We start from the raw sequence: 21,633 nt of genomic DNA on the forward strand, positions 1-21,633 counted from the left end.
AGGGTCCTGGTAGTCCTTGACTTATGACCACAACGGAGCCCAAAATTTACGTTGCTAAGTGAGTCATTTGTTCATTTGAGTTTTGCCCCCTTTTACGACTTGCCACCGTTGTTAGGTGAATCACTGCCATTGTTAGGCCAGCAACCTGGTGGTTAAGTGAAATTGGCTTCCCCATTGACATTGCTTGCCACAAGGTCGCAAAACGGGATCGCCTGATCCCTGGACGAGATAGTCGTCGTAAATATGAGTCAGTTGCCAAGCATCCGAATTTTGATCACGTTAGCACGGGGACGCTACAGCGGTCACAAGTGTGGAAAAATGGCCCTGTCGCTTTTTCCAGTGCTGTAACTTCAAACGGTCACTAAATGAATTGCTGCAAGTCGAGGGCTACCTGTACAATTGATCGGATGTAGATTTTGTTGGACGTTAAAACCCACCCCTCTCCTAGGAAAATGAAATATTTTGGGATATACTAAAAAGGCAGAATATTTCCCCTAAAAAGAGAAGTAGAAACTCAGAGAGGCAGAAGCTTTGTTAATGGGTGGGTCATTAAGGCCTGGGCCAGAGTATTCTACATAACAAAGGCCTCTACCCACCTCACCACCTGGCCTGGGAAGATCAGCCAGCACTCAGGTGAAGCCTTGTGGTCCAGACAAAGCCTACAAAGTTAGCTAAGGCCCTCCTGCCCCTGGGAGTCTGACAGCCAGTGGGATGCGTTTCTTACACAGGAACAGGAAACCCAAAGGTGGGGCCCAACAGAGGGTATATAAGGGACTCTCAGCATCTCAGCCCACCCTTCTTTTCCTTCCCCCAACATCTTGAAGCATGTGATCATCCCTTCCTTCTTTGGAACTCCAAGCCATGTGTTCCTGTCCACCATTAAACCATCTTTCCAAACAGCCTCCATGTTTCCAGTGTCTTTTTCCCCACTTGGAACTGAACCCAGATATTTCTTCCAACAATTTCAAGGAAAGCTGGACACACGAGCATTACAGTAGGCAGCCAAAAAAAATCAATAGATCACTGACCAAACCATCCTAGCCTTCCCACTCAAGATACAAATGGCTGGACTCAAATTATCACAGACAATAAGACTGGCATCGACTTAACATGGCTCTCCTATAAAGTTAAAATACACACCATAGAGTTAAAATACGCAGTGGGCACATCTTTTTTTTTTTTAATGAAAAATAGTTTATTGCACAAAACCTTTCAAGAATGTTTAGCGTATCTTAAAGATTTTTCTTAAATTAACATGCCCTGTTTGTTTTTTTAAAGCACAATTATTAATCTTGAATCAAACACATCTAACTCTTCCTTTGGAACACTCACTCAAACATGTTATGAAAATGACATTTCCCCTCCCCTCATTAAATAGAATGAGACAACCATTTGCCGGGAACAAGAAAAAATGTGATAAAATGATATGCATAAGATGCTCTTTTGGGAAAAGAATATTCTGCATTGGCTACTGTAACAGAAGAGATTCCTATGAGTAAGCAAGGGGGAGAAAAACTTTGAAACTACTTTGAAACAGATCCTCATTATAAATGGGACCGTTTGACCAGAATTTCTAAATTAAGGCAACTTTACTTTTATTACATATCTGTCACTCAAAAAGCCAGTGACATAATTGTAAAGGTGATAGCTAGCATCAGTGCTCCCTTTTGACTTAGTGCAGCTGCTTACCCAAAAAGTAAAAAATTACAATTTTGATTTAGAAAAGGACCAGTTTTCCCAAAGCATCGTTCAAAGCCTGCTTCCCTCTGGGAAAAGTATTTTTCTTTCAAGCAGAATTTTTTTTTTCCTGGTAGAATGAGACAAGCATTGCCAGACTGGAAAATGAAACCGACGATGCACAAGGAAAAAGTTCGCAGAACGCCTAAGTCTCCAAATAACCTGGAAGACCGTCAGGTGAATTAATAGTCACCATATTGTTGCACTGCAGAAAATTGCTGTGAACAATGACAGATTTAAAGCCTTTCAGAACCAACCTCTGCTAATATTCAGAAAAACACTGAGAACAGTCACATCTAGCTGTTACCTTCCAGGGATAAATAAACGTACATTTTGTAAAAAAAATGCAATAACCATAATGGCTCTATTATTTATTTTGAATATTTAAAAATAAAAACCAAAAGGGACCACCCTGAATGATTTAGAGATCTTGACTAGCCTGAAAGTGCAGATGGAGAGCCCTTCACAACCCTGGTTTCTCAAAGTATGAATTAAATGATAGCACTTTTAAAAAGAGAGAATGACATTAAATATTTTTTTTCCGGAGAGGAAATTTGCCGAGTCAGGGGTTCCCAGACTTATACAATCCACTTCTTTCCTAGTCAAAATGACAAGCCACGGGAAGTATAAATAAGACGGTCTGGAAAAGGGAAGCGGGAGAAATGGATTTTTCATTTAGTAAAAATACAGCAACTCTGTTTTTGCCCCTTCACCTCACCCAAATTGTTGAAGGAGTATTTTTTACATTGCATTCAGCTATGACTGTTGATAGCACGCTCAGAAAACTCTTCATGAGTAAATCAAAAATTGTAAAATGCAAACAACTAAGTGGAACAGCAAAGTTTGGAAGTGATCATATACATATTATTCATTACGTAATATTGACTTTGGTGTTTAAATACTACAGTATTTCTTGCTTACATTAGCAAATATATAAGCTTCACGGATATGAGCGGCAAAAAAAACATTGCTATTTTACTGTATAAAACCAACTTTATAATAAAAGTTACCACCTGTCTAAATTGACCCATAAAGCCTTCAAGATGGTGTTTTGATAAGTTTGGATTAGTCTTATCAAATAGTTAAGCATATCTGAGATTCCTTCCTCTCAAATGTAGAAAGCTTTACATTTAAAAAACCACCTTTCCTTCACGTATTAGATGAAAATAAAAATAAAAAAATGCCTGACAGAAGTTTCAGAATCAGAATATTAAAAATATTGAAATTCAGGTTGGAAAAAGCTGAACAATCAAAGTGCCTATCTAAAGTCTGTTTTGAGAAAAAAGCAGAATACCTAGTGAAAAAAAAAGGCCTGGCTTTAACAGGAAAATCAGAGTGACATTTCTACAAATACTGGGAAAAATAATCCTTCCGCATTCAATCAATCCATACCACTCAAAGTTGGGAGCTTTTTTTGGTCAGACTGTTGAAACACATATTTCATTTATAGATTGTCTCCATCTGTTAGTCCTGCTCCAAAATTTCCTTCATCACGTTTAATCCGTGAAGTTATCTAAACTTTAGATTTAGGTTTATCTCTGGACAATGTGGCATTGTAGGGGCAGTCTGGTATGCTCCCATAAATGTGATGTGCATGAAGACAGAGTGAGACTCATAGCTGCTGATTTCACAATTGCATCTGCTAAGATCTTGGACGAGACTCCCTCACCTGATTCTCACCTCAAGCATCCATAACTTCCAGCCAAGATCACAATATCTCCTACCTTTGTGTTCTCCATTCACGCTTCCTGTTATTTCCTAGCATATCCTACAGTACAATTTGGCCAGGGTAAAAAATCCTGTGTTTCCACCCAGAGCACAAAAAGGTGCTGTCAGTTGTCGAGAAACAATTTAAAGAAACTATATTATTTCAACCGATGAATTATAAATGAAGATGCATTTGCAAAAAAAACAGTACATGAATTCTGGCTCCTGGTTAAGTCTCAGGAGGAAGCCATGGGGTGGAGGATGGAATTAAAGCTAAGAAACTAGGATTTTATAGGCAAAATAGAACATTTCTCTTTGAAAGATAAATAAGTGAATTAAATGTCTAAAAAGCTCTGGTTTTAGCTTTCTCAGGCCCATATCCACACCATGTTTTGCAGGACACCAAAAACTTAACAAATCACCTTTAGTAAGACAAAAAACAACAACAACCCCGACCCAGGTGCTTTATAATCTATAGAAGAATCCATATATATGTAAGAGGCTCCAGAACAAAGTAACCTCACCCACAACTCCATCCTGCAGATGTCTGCAAAGAGAAACAACAACGAAAAATGTGCAAACAGCATCTGTCAGAAGAGGAATCCAAACATTTTACTGGGAAATTATTTGCTTAGGAGCCAACTGGTGCCATTGGATAAACAGCTTCACTGTGGTTTCGCGATGAGCAATTTGGTTGCTTGATGTGTTGAAATATGAATCAAAAGATACCATAATTAAAAAATACTGGATTTGGTGGAGTATCCATTAACAGTCACAAAATTCCCAAAAAAGTGGAAACTAAAAGGGACCCTGTTTTGTCTTCTTTCTGCAGCCATCCTAATCCAAATCCTTAGTTCTCAAAAGTTTAATACAGCAAACCTCGCATCCTTTCCAGCCCACCATCTCTATTTCTGCTTGTCTGATCAAGCTACGGCCTTCAAAAAAATTTTTCCCGTTTGCTAAAACGAACCGTAGACCGAAGACTCTAAAAGGTTTAAGAACAAAATATAAATAGGGTTTTGATAAATACTTCTCTCTCTCTTTTTTTTAAACATACTTAAAGCAGTTCTGATGGAAATCCGTGGGCCTTGGGATCACTGGGTCACCTCTTCCTGGACGTCCGTGTTTGGCTTATGATCTTGGAGGTCTCTGTGAGGAAGACTCTCATTGGCTAACAGAGTTACAGAAAGATTAGTAGTGAGGTCTGTCAACTGGCCTTCGATCTGCGTCCAGGAAGACATCGATTCGTGGACCGTCACAGTGTGCTCTTCCATTTGACGCTGCAGGCTGTCCATCTCTTGCCTTTCAGGAGGTCAGAAACATGGAAGAGAAACAACAACGGTTTAGAGCCGTGATGGTGCAGGGGTTAGAATGCTGCATTGCAGGCTGACTCACTGGCCAAATGCCAGGAGTTCGATGCTGACTGGCTCAAAGTTGACTCGGCCTTCCGTCCTTGTGAGGTCGGTAAAATGAGGACCCAGATGGTTGGGAGGCCATACGCTGACTTTGTAAATGGCTTAGACTTGGCAACTTGAAGACTCGTGGACTTCAGCTCCCAGAATTGCCCAGTCAGGTCTCCAAACTTGGCGATTTGAAGACTTGTGGACTTCAGCTCCCAGAATTCCTCACCACCTATGCTGGCTGAGGAATTCTGGGAGTTGAAGTCCACAAGTCTTCAAGTTGCCAAGTTTGGAGAGCTCTGATTTAAGGGCTATTGCTATCTATGTTGCACTCTCTCTCTATGTCTATCTCTCTGTATTTTAGTTTCTCTCTCACTCTCTGCCTGTCAACTCCATTTGTCTGTCTGTTCAGTCTGTCTGTCTGTTTAGTCTGTCTGTCTGTCTATCATCTATCCATCCACCCACCTACCTACCTACCTATCTTCTATCAGAATTCAGTACTGCAGACTAATTCTCCCCACAGCCTGGGATTTGATCCTGACTGTCTCAGTGTTGACTCAGCCTTCCATTCTTCCAAGGTTGGTAAAATGGGGATTCTTGGGGGCAATATGTTGATTTTGTAAACTGCTTAGAGAGGGCTGTAAAGCCCTGTGAAGCGGTGTATAAGTCTAACTGCTGTTGCTATTAAGAAGAATCCTGCTGAACCAACTGTATTCATTTCCCAGGCCCCCCAAATCGGAAAAACAGCCCCTCACCCCAATCCTTTGTTTTAGGAATGTGAGGAGATTCATTGGCAGTAAAAAATGAGTCAACCCTCAAAATAGCACTTGTGATTCCCAAATTATTTGCAGCATAATTTGTGATTATTTCTTTCTAGGTGCTTTTCGTTTTTGCGCGTGGCCATTTTTGATTTTTTTTGGAGTTGAAAAAGGCAGAAAACGTGACTCACCGGAGTTGCTGGAGGCAGCTGTTGAGGTTCCTCAGTGGCTCTTTACTCACCGCCGATGGAGGTTTCAGCAGCTCTTCTAGCAAAGCAGCAGGGACAGGACAATCAGGAATCTTCACTGGGGTCACCGGATTTGAACCGGTCTCCCCCTTGAGTTTCTTCTTTTAAAAACAAAAAGACCATCAACAACAAACTTACTTTCAGGTTGACTCAAGGTTGACTCAGCCTTCCCTCCTTCCGAGGTGGGTAAAATGAGGACCCAGATTGTTGGGGGCAAGAGGCTGGCTCTGTAAACTGCTTAGAGAGGGATGAAAAGTCCTGTAATGCTGTATATGTCTAAGGGCTATTGCTATCTGTCTCTGTCCCTCTGTCCCTCAGTTTCTCTCTCTCTCTGTCCCTCACTGTTTCTCTCTGTCTCTCTTTCCATGTCTGTCTCTCTGTCTGCCTAGTCTGTCTATCTATCTATCATCCAGTAGTCTGAATTCAGTAGTGCAGGGTAATTCTGCCCACTACCAGGAGTTCGATCCTGACCGGCTCAAGGTTGACTCGGCTTTCCATCCTTCCGAGGTGGGTAAAACGAGGACCCAGATTGTTTGAGGGACAAGAGGCTGACTCTGTAAACCACTTAGAGAGGGCTATAAAGCACTATTAAGTGGCATATAATTCTAAGTGCTATTGCTATTGTTCTTCCTTTTCTCCTTTCCTTTCCTTTCCTTTCCTTTCCTTTCCTTTCCTTTCCTTTCCTTTCCTTTCCTTTCCTTTCCTTTTCTTTCCTTTCCTTTCTTTCCCTTCCTTCCTTCCTTCCTTCCTTCCTTCCTTCCTTCCTTCCTTCCTTCCTTCCTTCCTTCCCTTCCATCCTTCCTACCTTCCTTCCTAGTACAGTTAGAGTGCTGTACTTCAGACTATTTCCACTGACTGCCGGCTGCCTGCAGTTTGCCAGTTTGATCCTGACCGGGTCAAGGTTGACTCAGCCTTCCATCCTTCCGAGGTGGGTAAAATGAGGACCCAAATTGTTGGGGCCAAGAGGCTGACTCTGTAAACTGCTTATAGAGAGGGCTGTAAAGCACTGTGAAACAGTATGTACGTCTAAGCGCTATTGCTATTACAGTTAAGAGTGGAGAACTTAGATGTCTTAAGCCTTGGCCACGAATGATCAGATCCTCCCTAGATCCAGAAGCCCCAATACAGGTAGTTCTCAACTTACAAGTATTTTTTTTTTTTTTAGTGAGTGCTTGAAGTTGCAATGTCACCGGAAAAAAAAGGGACTTATGATTGTTTTTCCAAGCGCTGCAGCCTCCCCGTGGTCATGTGTACCAACATTTGGATGCTTGGCAACTGGCATGGATTTGTGACGGCTGCAGTGTCCTGGGGTCATGCGATCCCCTTCGGAGAAGCGAAGTCAATGTGGAAGCCCGTTTCCCTTAACAACAGTCTTAATAACTTAACGGCTGCAATGATTCACTCAACAAGGGTGTCAAGAAAGACCATAAAACGGGGCAAAACTCAGTTAAAGAATATCTCACTGTGTGGTCGTACATTGAGGACTACCTGTAAGCAGTCCTGGACTGCAGCAACCAGGAGGCCCCCCTCATAAATCCAATCCCGCACGATGGCTAAAAACAGAAAAGCAACTTCCAGATCAAAACATCATCTGGATTGCAGGCTTGGGATCCAGGCTAACGGGAAAGCTGTGGGTATGAAAGCGGAGGGACAGTCCGCGTTATCTCCAGGTACCTTTTTCATTTTCCCCTGTTTCAAGTCCAGCTTCAGCTGCTGGTTGTGTTGGAGCAGAGTCTTGATGCTGTTCTTCAGTTCGGACATTTTCGCTTGGAGCACGAACTTATCTTTCTGAGTCATGGACAAATCGTCCCGAACCATCTCCAACTCCGCCTTGAGGTTCTAGAAGGAAGAATGGATAGCCAAGAAACAGTGTGATGACCCAAAGGGACGTGGCACAAAGGCAACACAGTCAGATAATCAATAAGAGTCCCTTTATTATTTCCAACTTTGCCCCCAATGTCCAGGTTACCTTCTGACTGGAGAAAAACTCTCCCAGGAACAGCCTTTAACTGGAGAAAATTCAGTCCAAAACATGGTTAACACAAACTGTAACTTAAAAGTCCAATCAAGCCAAACTGAAGTAAATTAGTTTGGCAGGGCAGGAGCAAGAATTTCAGTTTTGAAGGCATGGCAAAACTCACAGGGTTGGGAGGACACCAGGAACACAGATAAGCAACGACAACACAAGATACAGTCATGTTTGCTCCCAGCAGCCTGCCATACACAGCCTGCCTTTCATATAAACTGTGTTCCCAGCTGTGGCTAAGGAAGGGAATCAGGGCCCTTTCCTCCCCCATAAGCCACGCAACCCACGTTGCTTTCTTATCCATTCCTCCTTGCCTGCCCTAGGATGAAGAGGGGGGTCTTCCTCTGAATTCCCTCTCCCTTGTTCTACCTCTTCCCTGCTTTGCCCAACCGGACTTTGCCCTTCCCCAGTTTCCTCCACAGCCAACGGAGCCACACTCCCACACTCCCTGTCAGCTGTTCGGCTTCCTCCTTGGATTCAGAGTCCAACAGGGGCATGACAAACTGTAAGCAATGACCATCACAAAAAATAAGTCTAATTCAAGCACAATTTTATCATATCTACTCAGGAGACCCTTGGCTGAGCTCACATACTTTGTTAAGGTATTGATTTAATAGCTGACCAGCTGCTGTAAGGCTGCTGTAAATGCTGATGCGATGAGTCAGCAGAGTTATTGCCACTTTAAGACTGAGGATGGGTCCACAGGGTTATTGTCACTTTAAGAAGTTGTCTATATATATAAAGCCATGAGAGGGGGTATCTCTCTCTCCTTATGTTCTGTCTACATTGTAGTTTTCAGTACAGAGTAAAGAAGATTCTTTACTTGCCAGGTATTTGCCTATCATGAATATGTATGTATACAGCTGTCTTGTATATAAACTACTGTGTAAAAAAGACAACGCCTCTGTGTGTTGTGTTTTGCTCTTGGGTTGTCTCACAATAGTAGTGACACTGCAAACGCTCAGACATTAGGGCAACATTTATTTCCACCAGGAGGTGTTGACTACATCACAAGGGTTCACACAGCACCCCAGTGTGGTGGTTTTCAGCTATGATCACTGGCTTCATACAATGCACTGAACCCAAGGCCAAATGAACCACATGTTAGCTCAGTGTGATGTGTCAACCTTGCTGCAAAGTTTTCACTGCCAAGAGAGAGAGAGTGCTTCTAGAACAGGCGGCTTCGTTAAGATTTTGAAAATTCTGAAACAGAATCTGAATTCAGGCCTGGAACATCTCTGATCTTGTTTTTATTCATTTGGAATCCTATTTTGCCTCTAATTCTCTCAGAAGGACCAGTCTAGGTGTCAGCCTTCAAGATCTTCTACTACTGCTTTGCATCTTTTGGCTGCCATAAGTAAAGGGGGGAGGGGTAATGTCTGGGAAGAGAGCTGGAGGTGTTACATTCTTGTCCTGTATAAATGAGGAGTGGGGGGGGAGTATAAATTCCTGCTCTTAAGTTTCTATTCCTTGCTTAGCCTTCTTTTCTCTGCGCAACTGCAAATCTTTATCAAAATATGTCAAGGTCAACGGACAGAGGCCTCATCACCACCTGAAGATGCCCACATGACCATATCCAGAACTTTTGATTGGAACAATCTTTTGAACTTTGGGGGGGGGTGGGGTGGGAACAATTCCATCCCTTTGTATATGTGATCTGCGCGCCTAATTTCTTAGATTCAGAATTTTACCTGAAGCTACCACTTCAAATTTCAGTAAAAGATTTCTTTCCTCTAATCTATGGAGTCTAAGTATTTCTTTCTTGGATTTTGAATGGAGCACAGACTGACACTAGGACAGGAAACATCTGTAGAATCCAATGAGAATACCTGGAGAACTAACTGCACGCCTTCCAACTCCTTCTGACTGCGTTGCTCCGTCAAATCCAGCTGTTGCTTCAAAGCTTGGAGTTCTCCCTCTTTCTGTTCAACTTCCCATTTGAGGTCTTCCAACTGCAAGGACAAACAGACGAGTCAAAACCATCGCAAGCTTTGGACAGACTCTTCCTATAGGAGAGGTCAATAGCACAAGTGTGGGCTTCCATGCAGTGCAAAGCATAGTAGCGGGCCTTTCCTCAGTCAATCATTCCTGCAGTCAATCATCCATGAAGGAATTCAGAGGAATACAGTTCAAGAATTCGAACGATCCACCTACCAATCCTGGCTCAAAACCAATGAAGACCTTCCCTCTCCAAGAAGTGATTTCAAAATGTGGTGGAATGCAGTCTGCATTCCAGAGGACCCAGAGACAACAAAATTTAGGAGAAAGAGAATCAAGATAGCTTCTTCCTAGAAGTTCTCAGTGTGTGTCTTTCATGATGTAAATAGTTTGCTTGAGTTTGGCAAGATTCTGTCTACAGGCCAGGGAACAATACAGGACACTGCTCGGAATTAACTCTTGTGTGTCTTTCTCGGTTTTTGGAGCCTGACACAACCTTTGGGAGCGCCAACTGATCCAGAAGGCATTTTGTGGCAGCCAGATCTACAATTTTATTATATATTGTATGGGGCAGGGCAAATAAGATCCCTATATTCAGATTCCAAGTACTGATGGGCTATAAAATAGGACAATGAAAACAAAACGTTTAACAATGCTTTTGTCTTTCCCCACCTCAGTTAAAAATCCAAACATGTAAACTTTACCCTTAAAGGGAAACGTGAAATAATTATGGGTTGCCCTTCTGTGTTTTTTTCCCCCCCAATTCTGAAATGCCTTTTCAGAATACACTGAACATTAATAAAGGAGAGTATCTGTAGCTCAGGGTTGACATGAGGGGTCCTTGGTGCTCTCTGAGGTTGTTGTGTTGTTGTTTTTTGCAGGCGTTTCATGACCCAAATCATCAGTGCATTGATGATGTTACCTAGTTTGGGTAATGAACCATCTGCAAGAAAATTAAGCACCAAGGACCCCACCTAAAACATTTCCAATGCAGTTGCACCACAGATTCTTCACCAATTCAGATTTTCTCCACCCAATTTCCTTTTCGTTGCCGATTGGCCTTCTTCTACTTGTGTTCCCTTGGTGTTTTTCTACTGCAAACACGTAAAGCTCGTCAAGGAGGAAGGGAAAAGCCAAGGCCGAGCTTTCACCTCTTGATTTTCCACAGGCTGCTTGTCCAGTTGATCATCCAGCTGCTTCTGCAGAAGCTGAAGGTGAGACCGAGCGTCAACCAGCTCCCGCTGGATCTGCGAGACTTCCTCGGAGTGCTTTCCGTCTTCTCCCCTAGAACGGACAAAGAGTCTCAAATCACCTCGGGAACATCCATGTTCTCGGGAACGACCGCGTTGTAATCAATGTGGGCTACAAATAGTCCTCGACTTAGGACCACAACTGAGCTCAAAGTTTATGTTGCTAAGTGAGACACAGGAATCTTCTCAATTCACAGTTGACGCCTGTTAGAAGTTAGATAAGGGCCAATGGCACTCAAACAAGGGGTTGGCGTCCCGGTGGTGGTATTCAATTTTTTTTTTTTTTTTATGACTGGTTCTATGGGCGTAGCTTGGTGGGTGTGGCAGGGGAAGGATACTGTAAAATGGCAATAGCAATAGTACTTAGACTTATATACCGCTTTATAGTGCTTTACAGCCCTCTCTAAGCAGTTTACAGAGTCAGCCTCTTGCCCCCAACAATCTGGGTCTCCTCATTTTACCGACCTCGGAAGGACGGAAGGCTGAGTCAACCTTGAGCCTGGTGAGATTTGATCTGCCAAATTGCAGGCAGCCGGCAGGCAGCAGAAGTAGCCTGCAGTACTACACTCTAACCACTGCGCCACAGAGGCCCCTACCCCACTCCTGGGGGAAGGTTACTGCAAAATCCCATTCCCTCCCCACCCCACTGACCTGCTTTCCAGCTCCGTTCTCCTGTGCAGGGCAACAAAACAAGACCCAGCCGATCAGCTGGGACTCAACGGGAGGCAGAGAAGAGATGGGGTTGGCGGGGCCAGTCAAAGGTGGGATTTTGCCGGTTCTCCGAACTACTCAAAATTTCCGCTACCGGTTCTCCAGAACCGGTCAGAACCGGCTGAATACCACTTCCGGGTTGGACTTAGTTCGCTTGTGACTACGTAAGGATTCCAGGCTGATAGCTCTTTTAACTCCCCCCCCCCCAGGTTCCTCCAGTCCTTCTGTAGGTTGTTTCTCTAGCTCATTGTACACAAGATACACCAGGTCCCTTTCCCTTCATTCATTTGCACAGTTTGCACACACGACTAAGGCAGCCAACGGCACACAGCCTGAGAAACGGCAGTGTTTCGACACTCACTGCAACTTGTCGACTTCAACCTGGAGAGCCTGGATCAGGATTTCTTTGGCTTGCAGCTCCCGCTTGACCTCGCCGAGTTCCAGCGCAGCAGCTTTATAATGCCGACGGTTGTGCGCCGACTCCGCTTTAGTCGTTGTAACCTGCCACGGCACGTTGCATCGTTACCTCACAGGCAAAAACGTAGCCCCTTTCCCAACCTCAGTGCCCTACCAAGGGGTCGGGTTTCAGCTCCCCACACTAGAAGGTTACAGCCAGGTTGGCTAAGGATTCTGGGAGTTGAAGTCCAGCCCATTTGTAGGGCGGTGTATGGGGGGGGGGAAACCTTAGGAGGCAGGAAGAAGAGATGCTGCTTAGGAAATGGTCAGATAAGAGGCAGCGTAGCCCACAGCTGCATAATGGGTGGGGGGCAAGAGATAAAAGAAGGGATCCACCCTAGTTTCTCAGGCTGTAAAGGAGACAGTGGGAGAATTGCACTTTCAAACTTTGCAAGATTCTGTGTCGAGGTTGCTTTACAGTAAAGTAGAATTAGTGTATCAGGTTGTGTTCCTCGTCTGGGGTACCTGATCAGGCAAAACCTGTGTTCTGAACCGGCCTGGGTTAAGCCAAGGGATCTGAATTGCTTGCTAAAAACCACTGGTTGTCGGTGACAACCGGCCACTTCCAAACCCTTCCTATTTATTTCCCAGCCGGGGAGGGCTGGCTAGCGTCTAGGTCTGCCCTTTCCCCGAGAGCCAGCTTATTGCTTTCCATTGCTCTCCTCTCCGCTCTATGCATACATGCATCTGGGATGGGTCCTATCTGTTCCTTTCCCCTCACTCAGCTCAGGCCACAAAGACAGCTGCCTCTCTACCTGGGGGAGGACGGAAGGCCCCAACGCTCCCTCTATCTCCGATGCTGTTTCCTTAACAGAGCCTTGCAAGGGCGCTGAAGCTGGCCCAGGCTCCCTCTCAAAACCTCCTCCAGGTCTAACTCTGAGCCAGTGGGCCACAACAACCTGCACAACACCACATTTCCAGATCTTACGTCTTGGCAATGTTCACAGTAATACTCAGCAAAGTCAACTCATTTATACTGTATACGCAGGGGTCTCCAACCTTGGCAACTTTAAGACTAGCGGACTTCAACTCCCAGAGTTCCTCAGCCAGCAAAGCTGGCTGAGGAACTCTGGGAGTTGAAGTCCGCTAGTCTTAAAGTTGCCAAGGTTGGAGACCCCTGCGTGTATACCATCCTGACCTACCTACCTACCTACCAAAAAGCTCCGGACGCTTTCAGCCAGGACTGTACCTGCTCCTTAAGACTGAGGACGTTGGCTTTTTCTTTCTCCAAAGCCATTTGCAACGTCTGAATCAGCTGCTTCATCTTTTGATCTTCTTCTTCTTTGCTCCTCAGAACCGCCTGGACCTGGAAGGCGGGAAGATCGAAAGCAGAGAAAGGCGCTGTTTATTTCTGCGCTCGTTTGTTATTTCATTCTCCCGCATGAACGGAGGACTTGCTGGATGAGTCAGGGGAGGAGCCATGGTCTAAAAAGCAGGGGTTGCCGACCTTTTGGACCTCAGGGGACCGCCCAACCCGTAATTTTAAATCCCACGGACCACTAATATGAATTCTGGCTTGCTGACGTGGGTGGGGAAGTCGGTCCCGTGTTCCAGAGCTGCAGTAGCCACAGGCTACTGGCCCTTTGGTCATTCTGCAGAGGCTGCTCCTCCGCCCGGGTGCACCAGCCTGCCATGGACTGGAGGAGCTGCTCCAGGATGACCAAAGGGCCAATCCTGGGACTCCTGCAGCTCTGGAATATGGGACCGACTTTCCCACCAACGTCAGCAAGCCACCCCGGGGCGGATTTCCCTCCCCCGCCGTTGGTCTTACCTTCCAGTTCTAGCTCGCGTGGCTCTACTCAAGGTTAAGGTTTGCACTTGGCCAAAGGGTGGAGGCCAGCAAGTGGGTGGGCCATGTGGGCGGGGAAGCCTTGTGTTCCCACGCAGCCTGAATTAATTGCTTTGTGGGGGGACATTTTTCTGTGGATCACCAAAATTTTCTCGCAGGCCACCAGTGGTCCCCGGCAACCACTGGTTGGCAACCGCTGGTCTAAAGGAGTGTGTTTCAATCTCGGAAGGATTAAGATGTAGCGACTCGAATTGGTGGCTGGCTGGGGAATTTTGAGAGTTGATAGCAACTCATCGTGACCTTGTCAAGGTTGAGAAACCCTGTTCTAAAACCTCTGGGAACCGTCCCCTCGGAAAGCTGCAGGAGGAGGCCAGATGGAGCCAGGATTAGATTTAAGAATGCAGCATCTCATGACGCCGATAGTCCTCGACCTACAACAGTTTGTTTAGCGACCACTCAAGAGTTGCAACGCCACTGAAAAATGTAAAATCGGGACCGTTGCAGTATCTCTGTGTGGTCGCGCGATCCAAATTCGGATGCTTGGCCAGCGGATTATATTTAGGACGGTTTGCGGTGTCGCGTGCTCCCCTTTTTTGCGACCTTCCCAACAAGGGAAGTCAACGGGGAAACCAGAGTCGCTTAACCACCATTCTGCCAATTTAATGACTGCAGTGCTTCGCTTAATACCTGTGGCGAGGGAAGTCATAAAATGGGGCACAGCTCACTTAATGAATGATTCGCTTAGCAACAGACAATCTGGGATCAATTGTGGTCTTAAGTTGAGGACTCCCTGTACTTTCCTATAACTAGCACAGAGCTAGGAATGGTCTAGCATCTTCACCACTGGGGAGGAGTAGACTGGGGGAGCAAAGAGGAGGAGGAGGAGGTGGAGGAAGAGAAGGAGAAGTTTTCATAATAATGGAAAAAGAGAAGAAGAGTTTTTTTCATAAAGGAGGAGGATGCGGAGGAGAAAGTGGAGGAGGAGAAGGAGGAAAAAGAGGAGGAGGAGGAAGAGGAGCAGGAGGAAGAGGAGGAAGAAAAGAAAGAGGAGATGTTTTCATAATAATGGAGAAAGAAGAGGAGCAGGGAAGAGGGAGGAAGAGGGGGAGAAGGAAAAAGGAGGAGGAGGAGGAGGAAGAGGAGCAGGAGGAAGAGAAAGAGAAGGAGAAGGAGGAAGAGGAGCAGCAGGAAGAGGAGGAGGGGAAGGAGAAAGAGAAGAAGGAAGAGAAAAAGAGAAGGAGAAAGAAAAGGAAGAGAAAGAGAAGGAGAAGGAGAAGAAGGAAGAGAAAGAGAAGGGGAAGAAGGAAGAGAAAGAGAAGAAGGAAGAGAAAGAGAAGGAGAAGGAGAAGAAGGAAGAGAAAGAGAAAAGAAGAAGGAAGAGAAAGAGAAGGAGAAGAAGAAGAAGAGAAAGAGAAAGAGAAGGAGAAGGAAGAGAAAGAGAAAGGGAGAAGAAGGAAGAGAAAAAGAAGGAGAAGGAGAAGAAGGAAGAGAAAGAGAAAAGAGAAGGAAGAGAAAGAAAAAGAGAAGGAGAAAGAGAAGGAAGAGAAAGAGAAGGAGAAGAAGAAGGAAGAGAAAGAGAAAGAGAAGAAGGAGAAGAAGGAAGAGAAGGAGAAGGAGAAGAAGGAAGAGAAAGAGAAAGAAAAAGAGAAGGAGAAAGAGAAGAAGGAAGAGAAGGAGAAGGAGAAGAGAAAGAGAAAGAGAAGGAAAAAGAGAAGAAGGAAGAGAAAGAGAAGGAGAGGAGAAGAAGGAAGAGAAAGAGAAAGCTACCTGGAGATTCAACTGCACCAGATCCGCCTCTCTCTTGGCTAGAGCCACTTCGAGGATGCGGTTGTGCTCTCGCAGAGCTGCGTTGGACTGGCTCAGGCCGGTGAACTTTCCACGCTCGTGTTCCAGTTCCAGCGAAAGCTTCTTGTTGGCCTCTTCCAGGCGCTTGATCTTCCTCCGGAAGCCTCTCGCTTCTTGAAGCTGTGTGGCCACACAAACCATTTCGGCCCCCCCCCATTAACCACACTGCACTGCATCCTCCATTAAAAGAAGAACACTGACCTCTTTCCCTGAAGACCTATCTGGGCCCAAAGCAAGATTTGGATGGCTGGAGACCACACTTGATTTTGAAGAGGAGACAGATAAGCTAGATGAATGATTCCAAGGAGCCCCTTTTGTTTCTTTTCTTAAACTCTTGGAAATAAAACCTGAGTTTTGTTTTTCTTAAATTTAATAGGGCAACTCCTTGTATATACACAATCTCAACTCTCTTTTAGCACTGATGATGTTATCTAGTTGGGTAATGAAAGATCTGCGGAGGAAAATAACCAACCAAGCTCAGAGAGCACCAAGGACCCCACGGTCCTCCAACTCCTCCTCCACAAACACCACTCTAGCACTTGATGGTGTTGCATAGTATGGCCGTGAAACATTTGCAAGAAAACAACCCAGCTAAGAGAGCATCAAGGACCTCGCAGTTTTCTTCCTAACTCGGCTAAGAATTGACCGCTTGCCTCTAACAGCACACCCCCGCCATTTTCAGGAATTGGGGTTAAAGGACTCGAGTTGAACATGGCTGATGGGAAAGGCCCAACGTGTTGACCGTGTCACTCCTTACAGTCCTTATCAAGAACCAAGAATGGCTTCAACCGGGTTTCAAGCAACCCGTTGGCCATATCCAACTTAACCAACCCTCACCAGAGATTGTGGAGTCAAAAACCAGTTTCAGTATGGCTCGGTTTATGTCCACGGAAGATGGCAGAGCAACCCAATAAGCCAAGGGTGTCAAACTTAAGGCCCGATCTGGCTTGCAATGTAGTTGGATCTGGCCCAACTACTTTGGGGTCCGTCCGTCCTGGCTCTACCCAATGTGAAGAGGAAAGATCGGCCCAGCCTGGCTTCGGCCCAGTCTATCCAATGCGAAGAGGAAACATGTCAGCAGTTTGGAGTGGCGTCAAACTAGCCACGCCCACCCAGTCGGCCACACACACACACCCCAGTCAGCCAGGCCCAGGCTCCCCCCTCCCCCAAGGTCAACCACCGCCATGACGCAGCCCTCAGTGAAATTGACACCCCTGCAACAAGCCATTTAGCCATTACCTCATCTTCAAGCTCAAGGACCTTCTCTCGGTACTCTTCCAGTTCTTGGCTGGTGACCGAGATGACTTCTTGAAGTTCCTTCTCCAGAACCATCTTGCTGTGGATGAGAGACTGCAATTCCGCCTCCAGAGTCCGTATCCTTTCCTGAAGGCCAAGAGGCACATGCCGGGGGTTAGCGTCAAAGGATGCCACGGTTTTAGAAGAGGAAAGAAGTGAGGTTGCTTACTAGGCTAGCTTGGTTATTTTTGCTCTCGGAGAACTGGGCCTTGAGTTCGTTCAGTTCAGCTTCGGACGACTCCTTGGCGGCCAGGGCCTCCTGAAGGCGCCGGCTGAGGACGCCGACGGCGTTCTCGTAAGCTTTGTGCTTGGCTTTCATCTCCTTCTGGGCCGTGCTCAGATCGGAACCCAACCTCTTCATTTTCTGCTTCTGCTCGGTTATGGCCCTGGCAAAGGGAACCCAACAGCAAAGGGGCGGTCAGTAAAGGGACACGATGGCTCATGTGGCTAGGACAAAGCAGCAAGGTCGCATTCGAGACCCGAGAAATGTTGTGGGACGGGGTGAGTTCCCGTCCTTAGCTCTAGCTCCTTCCAGGAACATAAAAGGAACCCCACAACTGGGCAATCGCCAGTGATGTCACCAGGTAATCCTTTCAACCGGGAAGCACCTTGGTGCTAATTACAGATTAATTACAGATTGAGAGAGTAGGAAGGGATCTTGTAGGTCATCTAGGCCAACCCCCCCAAGCATGAGACCCTACACCATTTCTGACAGAAGGCAGTCCAGTCTCTTCTTAAAAGCCTCCAGTGATGAAGCTCCCACAACGTCTGAAGGCAACTTCTGTTCCATGAGTTGATTGTTCTCACGGTCAGAAAATTTCTCCTTATTTCCAGGTTGAATCTCTCCTTGATCAGTTTCCATCCATTATTCCTTGTCTGGCTTTCACGTGCTTTGGAAAACAGCCTGACTCCCTCCTCTCTGGGGCAGCCCCTCAAATATTGGAAGGCCGCTCTCCTGTCTCCCCTGGTCCTTCTCTTCCCTAGACTAGCCAGGCCCAGTTCCTGTAACCAGTCATCGTATGTTTGAGCCTCCAGTCTCCTGAATCATCCTGGTTGCTCTTCTCTGCACTTTTTCTAGAGTCTCAACGTCTCCTTTATAGTGTGGTGACCAAAACTGGATGCAGTACTCTAGGTGTGGTCTTACTAAGGCTTTATAGAGTGGTATTAGTACCTCCCTTGATCTTGATTGTATCCCTCTGTTAATGCAACTTAGGATTGCATTGGCTTTTTTTGGCTGCCGCTGCACACGGCTGGCTCCTATTTAGCTCACTAAGACTCCGAGTGCAATGTGAGCAGTTAGTCTTTGACGTACAACAGTTTGTTTCATGACAGAGGGAAGGTTGTAAAGCACAATGTCACAATAACACGACAACTTAATGAGGTTGTGTGCAATATATGATTTTTAGGACAGAATCAACAGTATTACATAACGTGCCTCATTTGGTCCATCAAGTTGTAATGGCCGAAAGGGAGAAGAGACTAAGAACGGATACAGGTAATGGGTTAGGTTCAGCTAAACCAACGCAAGCTATACTCACATCTTTGTTTCTTGTTGCATTTCGTCGACCTGCTGCTTTAAGTCTTCGTTGACTTTGACCAGAGCTGACATCTGTTCTTGGTCGAACCTCGAAGACTGGGAAATTTGGTAAAAAAGCACGAAAGAAAAATTGAAAGGATTCATTTTTTTAATGCAGCGAGCTTACCTATTTAGGAAGAAAGCTGGGTTAAAGAAAAAAAAACGGTCAGTCCTCGAGTTACGACCACAATTGAGCCCCAAATTTACGATGCTAGGGGAAACGTTTTATTTAAGCAAGTTTGCCCCATTTTACGTGACCAAATGAACTGTTGTATGTTGAGGACTAACCTGTACTGTGAATTATGTTTAGTTTAGTTTACTTTATTGATTAGCCCTTGGGCCATATCAAAGTGCAGAGTACCAGACATAAATTATTACTAAAATCTGATAAAAACAATTTAAAATGCATTTGCACCAAAGACCAATTTCTTGTGTGTCCAGTCACACTTGGCTAATAAAGAATTCTATCCTATCCTATCCTCATTCTCATTCAATGTTCTATTTCTATTTCTATTTCTATTCTATTCTATTCACATTTCATTCCTATTCTATTCTATTCCTTATTTCTATTCTATTCCTTATTTTTATTCTATTCCTTATTTCTATTTCTATTCTATTCTATACTATTCTATTCTATTCTCATTTCATTCCTATTCTTTTCTCTTTCTCTTTCTAATTCTATTCTATTCTGGAATAGAATAGAATAGAATAGAATAGAATAGAATAGAATAGCTTTATTGTCATTGCAGTCCACGAATACAATGAAATTTGAAAGCTTCTGCAGCACAGTGCCCCAAACACATTACAATCACACCAGTTTTTTAAAAAGTAAAATTAATAACAACAACAACAACAAATAATAATAATAATAATAATAATAATAATAATAATAATAATAATAATAATAATAATAATCCTAGTCTAAAACCTATCTAAAACATTTAGTAAGTTAAATAGTTTAAAAATGCCACTATATATATAGGACTAAATCACAAATGCACTGTTTGATTCAAGACAATTATTGCCTTGGAAAAGAAACTGTTTCTCAGTGTATTAGTCCTCATTTTAAGACACCTATAACGTTTCCCTGATGGTAACGGTTCGAAATATGAATGACCAGGATTCTATTCTCATTTCATTCCTGTTCTGTTCTGTTCTGTTCTATTCCTTATTTCTATTCTATTCTACTCTATTCTATTTTATTTTAAAATGCAATTGAAATAAAATACCATTTAAAATGAAATTGGAATAAAATGCAATAATTTAATATATAGATAAATAAAACATGATAAAAGTATATTTCGGTGTCACCCCTATGATCTACCCTTAAGTATGAAAAAAAGGAATGGTTTTAAAAAGGAGGGGAAAACCACAGAAATGCCTCGTTTAATCTATTTATTTCTTAAACTCGGCTTTCCTTCCCACCTGCAGCTCTGCCTCCAGGTCGTTTCGTTCTTTCTGGGCCAGCTGGAGCTGGCTCTCCAGTTCCTGCATCCCCTGCTGAATCCGTGTCAGTTCCTTTGCTAGCTTGGAGTTCTCCAGCTCCGTGGATCTCTTCTCACCCTGAAGCTGAAGGAATTGCTGCTTTAGCTCTTTGATTTCTGCATCCAGCTTCTTCTTTGTGGACTTCAGTTCACTGATGAGCTGGTCTTTGGAAAGTGCGTCTCGGCGGTAGGCTTCCACCATCACCTGCGGGTCAAGAAGCAAACGTAAGGTTATGGTTTAATGGGAAATACTAGCTCGATACCCGTGCTTCGCTATGAAACTATGTGGTCGGGCTTAGTTTTTGGGGAGGAAAATAAGGGGGGGAAATTCTGCCTCTGCCTACCAGCATCCATTGGTATTCATCTGGCTAGCGTCCTGTCAGTGTGTGAGAGAGTTGAGGGCTGCTTGGAAACTGAAAGCATATTTGCCGTATGAGCAAGGAGACAGCAAGGAGCCTGGGCGTGGCTTAACTCAACTGTTCTGGACTAAAGCTGCTTGGTGCTGTGAAACTGAAACTGAAACTCCTCTCCTCTGCTTGGGTTTTGCATTTGGAAGAGATTTCTTTTCAGGTGGGGAGGGGGAGTAGAACCCTTTAGCATCAGAGCGTTGTAATAATAATATAGATAATACTAATGCTCCGATAGTCGTTTTGAAAAATCCTTTCTTAGCGAGCCCCTAGAAGCCAAGAGGAACATACGGGCCAAATTTACAAGTTTGTAGGCTTTACGGTTCTGGAGATTTTGTGATGATGCGTGAGTGGTCTTTGGCTTTTATATATATAGATTATTATCAAAAAACTCTGTGTTTTACTGCAAGCTGGCAGTTGGGATCCCAGGCGGGGAAAATGCAACGGCTTTAAGATGGTGTAAAGATGTGTGAAATTTGCAAGCCCAAAACACTTTTGGAGATCCAATAAGCAGCCCTGTGAATCTTGAATATGAATCTTGAATATTTTTCCCACTTCCTCCAAAGTGAGAAAATTTGGAAAAAAAAACACACGCATACTCACCTTCTGTTGAAGATACTGTTCCTTCACTCTCTGGGTTTGCTTCTTCAGATGTGCACTTTCCTGTTGTAAGTTTTCCACCTACCAGGACAAAATAAAAGGTGGACTCAACCTATGAGACCAACATTTTAATCTCCATCATTCTAGCCAATGCAGGTAGTCTTTGACTTATGATAGTTCGTTTAGTGACTGTTTCTTCTGACCTAGGCTTCACAAAAATCACAAAACAGACTCCTTGTCCCAACAAAACCCCTTTTTATATGTGAATTCCTCTCATTCACATCCAGCAAAGTCCCAGCAAAGAGTCTTTCAAAGGTGAATTACAACCACAGAACTTATCAGGCTTGGAGAGTTGCCAGGCCGATAGCTTCCAAGTGCAACGCTGTACAAGGAAATACTTGGCAA

At 44.5% G+C, this 21,633-nt stretch overlaps 1 protein-coding gene across 3 annotated transcripts in view; it reads right to left on the bottom strand.

Annotated features, from left to right (window-relative positions):
* Positions 1–1,170: 1,170 nt before the first annotated feature.
* GOLGA3 (golgin A3) overlaps positions 1,171–21,633 on the bottom strand; it is a 38,861-nt gene continuing 18,398 nt past the window's right edge. For 2 of the 3 annotated variants that reach the window (XM_087942862.1, XM_087942860.1), the window contains exons 11-23: positions 21,232–21,309; positions 20,163–20,426; positions 18,700–18,794; positions 17,331–17,547; positions 17,105–17,248; positions 15,788–15,985; positions 13,421–13,537; positions 12,137–12,276; positions 10,966–11,098; positions 9,706–9,828; positions 7,525–7,689; positions 5,794–5,951; positions 1,171–4,746 (exon numbers count right to left, since the gene is read on the bottom strand). In XM_087942862.1, coding sequence (XP_087798988.1) covers positions 4,539–4,746; positions 5,794–5,951; positions 7,525–7,689; positions 9,706–9,828; positions 10,966–11,098; positions 12,137–12,276; positions 13,421–13,537; positions 15,788–15,985; positions 17,105–17,248; positions 17,331–17,547; positions 18,700–18,794; positions 20,163–20,426; positions 21,232–21,309 — 2,040 coding nt within the window. In that variant the 3' untranslated portion in view covers positions 1,171–4,538. The remainder of the gene's footprint in view (positions 4,747–5,793; positions 5,952–7,524; positions 7,690–9,705; positions 9,829–10,965; positions 11,099–12,136; positions 12,277–13,420; positions 13,538–15,787; positions 15,986–17,104; positions 17,249–17,330; positions 17,548–18,699; positions 18,795–20,162; positions 20,427–21,231; positions 21,310–21,633) is intronic. The other variant, XM_087942861.1, reaches the window with a different exon arrangement.

This window comes from Notechis scutatus, chromosome 13, assembly GCF_049901735.1.
Source record: "Notechis scutatus isolate UNSWTSFEM ecotype Mainland chromosome 13, rNotScu1.2, whole genome shotgun sequence".
Classification (NCBI taxonomy): domain Eukaryota; kingdom Metazoa; phylum Chordata; class Lepidosauria; order Squamata; family Elapidae; genus Notechis; species Notechis scutatus.